The sequence below is a fragment of the Merops nubicus genome, unplaced genomic scaffold, assembly GCF_000691845.1.
Source record: "Merops nubicus isolate BGI_N331 unplaced genomic scaffold, ASM69184v1 scaffold50216, whole genome shotgun sequence".
NCBI lineage: Eukaryota > Metazoa > Chordata > Aves > Coraciiformes > Meropidae > Merops > Merops nubicus.
In genome coordinates, this window is record NW_008613969.1 from 4,214 (window position 1) to 8,809 (window position 4,596).

At 42.6% G+C, this 4,596-nt stretch overlaps 1 protein-coding gene across 1 annotated transcript in view; it reads left to right on the top strand.

Moving 5' to 3' along the window:
- CDCA7 (cell division cycle associated 7) overlaps positions 1-2,052 on the top strand; it is a 5,771-nt gene extending 3,719 nt beyond the window's left edge. The window contains exons 6-9 of the mRNA XM_008942037.1: positions 202-342; positions 770-919; positions 1,497-1,633; positions 1,889-2,052. Coding sequence (XP_008940285.1) covers positions 202-342; positions 770-919; positions 1,497-1,633; positions 1,889-1,919 — 459 coding nt within the window. The 3' untranslated portion in view covers positions 1,920-2,052. The remainder of the gene's footprint in view (positions 1-201; positions 343-769; positions 920-1,496; positions 1,634-1,888) is intronic.
- The last annotated feature ends 2,544 nt before the right edge of the window (positions 2,053-4,596 follow it).

Genomic DNA, 4,596 nt, shown 5'->3' on the forward strand with positions numbered 1-4,596 from the left:
TTTTCCAAACTTTTTTTGAAGGTGATAGATCAAGTGAAGGTGCTAAAGCTGCATCCATATCGTACGTCTTTGCCAAGATCTGTCATCTCTTATTTAAATACATGATGGGTATTTGAGACATTGGAATTGCTTTGAAGATCTCTCTCCCCTTGTCCATATAGAATTTTTGCTGAAACTAAAATTATTGTCTTCACTATTCAGCATGAAGTCCGAACTCCCAGGAGGGGTCACCGTGGTGCTATGGCTTTTCCACACATCGTGCGCCCAGTTGAGGAGATAACAGCAGAAGAGCTGAATAATATTTGTGGATCTGCAAGAGAGAAAGTATATAACAGGGCCATGGTAAGTGCATTCCAACTAAATGCATACTTTGTGAAGTCATCTTCTTGTTATTCCTTGCCTGTGGTTTAGTATCCGATAGAGCAGACTACCTGTCACTGAAGGATGTGATTTTTAGGTGAAGTGTGCCTGAGATCTGGAAACGTCATCTCTTATCTTCCCCGAATTTATAGAATGGCCTTTACCGAGCCAGTTAGCTTGCTTTCACCCTGGAACAACGGTAGTGCCTAGATGATGCTAGCTGAGCAAAGTGATCAACAGACGCTGCAGATGAGATGGTAAAACAGTCTTGGTTCAAACTTGCAAGGCGGCTCTCTGTTTCAGGATGAGCACCACTAGCTGCCAAAGAGATTCTTTAAATGCTCTGTTCTCCTAACTGAAGAGTCATCTTTAATGTCTTGTTTCCTGACCTAGTTTCTCTGCGTTCTAGGGATCCACCTGTCATCAATGTCGCCAGAAAACCATAGACACCAAGACAAACTGCCGTAACCCCGCCTGCGTGGGCGTGCGGGGCCAGTTCTGCGGGCCGTGCCTCCGCAATAGGTACGGGGAGGACGTCAGGGCGGCGCTGCTGGACCCGGTAAGGCAGGCTGCAGGACCAGCTCTAGCGTGCTTAACTTGAGCAGAGGGGGGGCTTTGCTTACTCAGGGTGAAAGAGTTTTAGCAGGGGAACTGTTTACAGTGCTGCAGTACATAATGCAGTCCTGGTTTGGTTCAAACTGAATTACAGAACCTTGTGTTGTGTAGAACATGTAGTTACTACTGTAGTTTTATTTTCAGGAGTAAACTGTGAGAGCAGAGCAGCTGCCGAAACGCTCCTGTGTTTGAGCATCAAGAATAATGTTCTCTTTTGCCTTCTGTTAGCACTTAATGCCCTATGGAAAGGAACTGTATTGTGGACAAAGTGGAATCTGGAAGTGGTGCAGGAGTTGATGAGAGTGGAATGCTTCCTGTGGTTACGTGCAAGGCAGACAAAGGAGAGCTTAATCCCGTACAGACTGAAGAATTTGTACTCTTGCACTGGTTTAGACAACTTACATGGTGCTGATGTTCACTGCACAATGCAGTGTAGAGCAGGGCCCTCTTTCAAAATGTGGATGTAAATTGTCTGCAATTCCAGTTCAGTTAAAAGGTTTTGTTGTATGTATTTTCTCTAGACCTGGAGGTGCCCACCATGTCGTGGAATCTGTAACTGTAGCTTCTGTAGACAGCGAGATGGCCGATGTGCTACAGGTGTCCTGGTTTATCTGGCCAAGTACCATGGCTACGACAATGTCCATGCCTACCTGAAAAGGTGAGTATGCCATTGTGTCAGTGGCATCACTCTGCTCAGAGTGGAACATGCAGCTCAAAACTGGGAGAGGAGAGCTCTCCACATCCAAACTTGTCAGGTCAGCCTCAAGATCAGTCCATGTTGCCTTTAGAATCAGATTACCCAGAACAAGTGGCATATCCACTCTGTCTGTCAGCTCTGAAGTTCAGCTATATCAGGGCTTCCAGTATTTGTCCAAATGCTGCAAGCTAACTCATGTTTTTACTTGTCTTTCAGTCTGAAACAAGAACTTGGAATGGAAGACTGAAGCTGTGACTGCCTTTAGATTCTGTACTCTTTTTAACCAGTATCATATTATTGCCTACAATGAATTGTTTCATCAAATGAAATTACAGAGCCACTGGCTGTCTTCCCCCCTGCTTTTGGGAAAAAAAAGGATAATGTTCACTTATCTCAGTGCAAATCATGCTTGGGAAAACTTTAATGAAGGTCCTTGCCCATAGGCTGTTGTTTTCTTTTTAAACAACTTTGCAAATAGCACCAGTCCTTGCTTTCATGCCAATAACTTCTTTTTCCTGAAAGGAATGGGGCTTTAAGCCATTAGATTTTTATTCATTAAGTCATCTGCTACAGGTTTATTTATGCTTTGAAGTTGATCACAAAGATACAGATGTTCTGAAAATTCAGGGCATCGTTCCTACAAAACCAAGCAGGGAAGGGCATGTGCTTTACTCCACCCCAACTTCTGCTGCAATAGACTATTGTTGAACATAAGTGATCAAATAGTAGCTAAGGATTCTCTAAAACAACAAGGCATTCCTAAGTTCAAAAAGGAAGCCCAAAATGTTGCAGCTGAGTCTCCAAGCACTAATAATTGTTTTATAGAGTACTCGGAGTGCACATTGGCCATTTTAAGGGAGATTCTCTGATGGACTTAAACAATGCTGCAGGAGCAGTTGGGGGTGGCACTTCTTATTTTTGCTCAGATAAGAACAGGCCACTGAGGCTTCCTGAAAGGCTTCCACGGTACCAGTACTAGCATTGCCTAGCAATGGCAGTGATGTGAACGTACTGGTGGTATGCATTGTGGAGTGACAACTCTGTCTAAAACAGAATGTACCCTTTGATAAGTCACTGGTTTGGGGGGGTTGGGGGATGGGCTTGTGAGTTCGCTTTTCCCTTCTCTAGCTGCAACTGCCGAACTGCTTCTTTGCAGAATCAGCACTGGTCCTGGGGAAGGAGGATACCTCCAGACCAGGGCTTGGTTAAGCAGAGGGGGTAGTGGTTCAGGTGGCTGTTGGCCAGCTACAAGGGGATGAAAGATGGTAACTCATTGGATTTTGTTACTGGGAGAAGGGGCATTAACAATCACTGGAATCGGAAGCCTGGATATTTTTGCCTTTGAAAAAAGAAATTAAAAAGGACTTTCTAAGCTACAGTCCAGCTTAAGGAGTTATTCTTCCAGTTGCATAGCGCGTCATAAACAAATCAATGATGTTCTCAAGAGACACCATGGTTGTAGTAACAAATGAGAGAATGATTGCCTCATCAAAAAGACTTTTAAAAATAGAGGGAGATTTAATGGGTTGCATACAGTTTGTGAGCACTTAAAAATATGGTTAGTGCTGTGGTCTTCTCAACAGTCCAGATATGTTTCTGTATTTGGCTCTGCATGATCATAGAAGGATCATTTTGAATGATGTTAATGAAGCATGAGTACAGCAAAAGTGGAGATGAAGAATTCTGATGTGTGTGGATGGGGTCTTGCGTACTCAGTGCCGTGGAGAAGAAGGTGCCATGAAAATTGCATCCAGAGATCCACACAGTATATAAGTGAGCTTATCTGGTTATGGAAACTACTGTATAAACTTTGTAAGGTTTAGAATGCAATGTTATAAATAATGTACAGTTGAATAGTAGAAGTATCAATTTACTTTTACTGGGCAGTAGAACAAAACATGGGTTTAGACTTCTCTGCACAGTATTTGCACAGTGTTTACAGTTTTTACCTTTCTGGAACTTATATCAGTGTGTATAGGAGGGGAAAAGAGGAACTCAGGAGCAAAAGATATTTGTCTCAGACTTGCAGTTCTGATACATAAATCATCTGTCCTATTGAAAATCTCTTGTCCTTTTTGTCTGTTTTTATAATGTGAATAGCTGTGCAGTCTGAGGTGGAGAGTGCTTTACCTTCTAGGTATATTTTGTGAAGAATGAACTCTAGAAATACATGTTCTGACAGATAAGAGCGATTCCCACCCCCCTCTTTTTTTTTTCCCCTCCTAAATGCTGGGCTTGCCTTCTCATTGCTGGTGTGAAAGGACTGTGCTAAAAGCAAACCCTGGTGTCATATCATAGAGACTGCTGTATTCAGATGTACTCAGATCTACAATGTTATGTACAAAGTTTTTTATTTTGAAAATAAAAATTTTCTGAGTTAGAATTTTTGCCTCTTAACTGTTTTTAAAAAGTCCGTTAGAGCTGTACTGAAGTTTACCTGAAAGATGGTAAAATCTTTGTAGTGAAGTAAAAGAGTCAGTTGCTCCCATCATACTTGGGGGAGCAGTGGGGATAGGACATTTCTCTCTCCTCAGCCTTGTGTCCCTGAACTAGGCTTACTCTGATGTTCATGCTGCTTGGATTGAATTGTTTGGTACCTGATGACTGACTTGTGATGGTACAAATATATAGGTGCTGAGTTCAGGGCAGATACAAACTAGAAGTGTATTTGCTTACCCTTCTACCTTTTTTTTTTTCCCCTGTATTTTTTTTAAACTAGATGTCTACATCCTGAGCTGAGCAGGCTGTGGAGGCTGTTATTTCTGACAAGTCACAGTCAGGTGTCTACGAAATATATTTCTATTTTTTTAATTACTATTATTTTTTTTTTCCCAAACAAACTGTTAAATAAGCTCTGTGCTGGAGCAGAGAACTACAGGAGGGGGGCCAGGGCCAGGGCCGGGGGGGGGGGCTCTGGTTGCGGG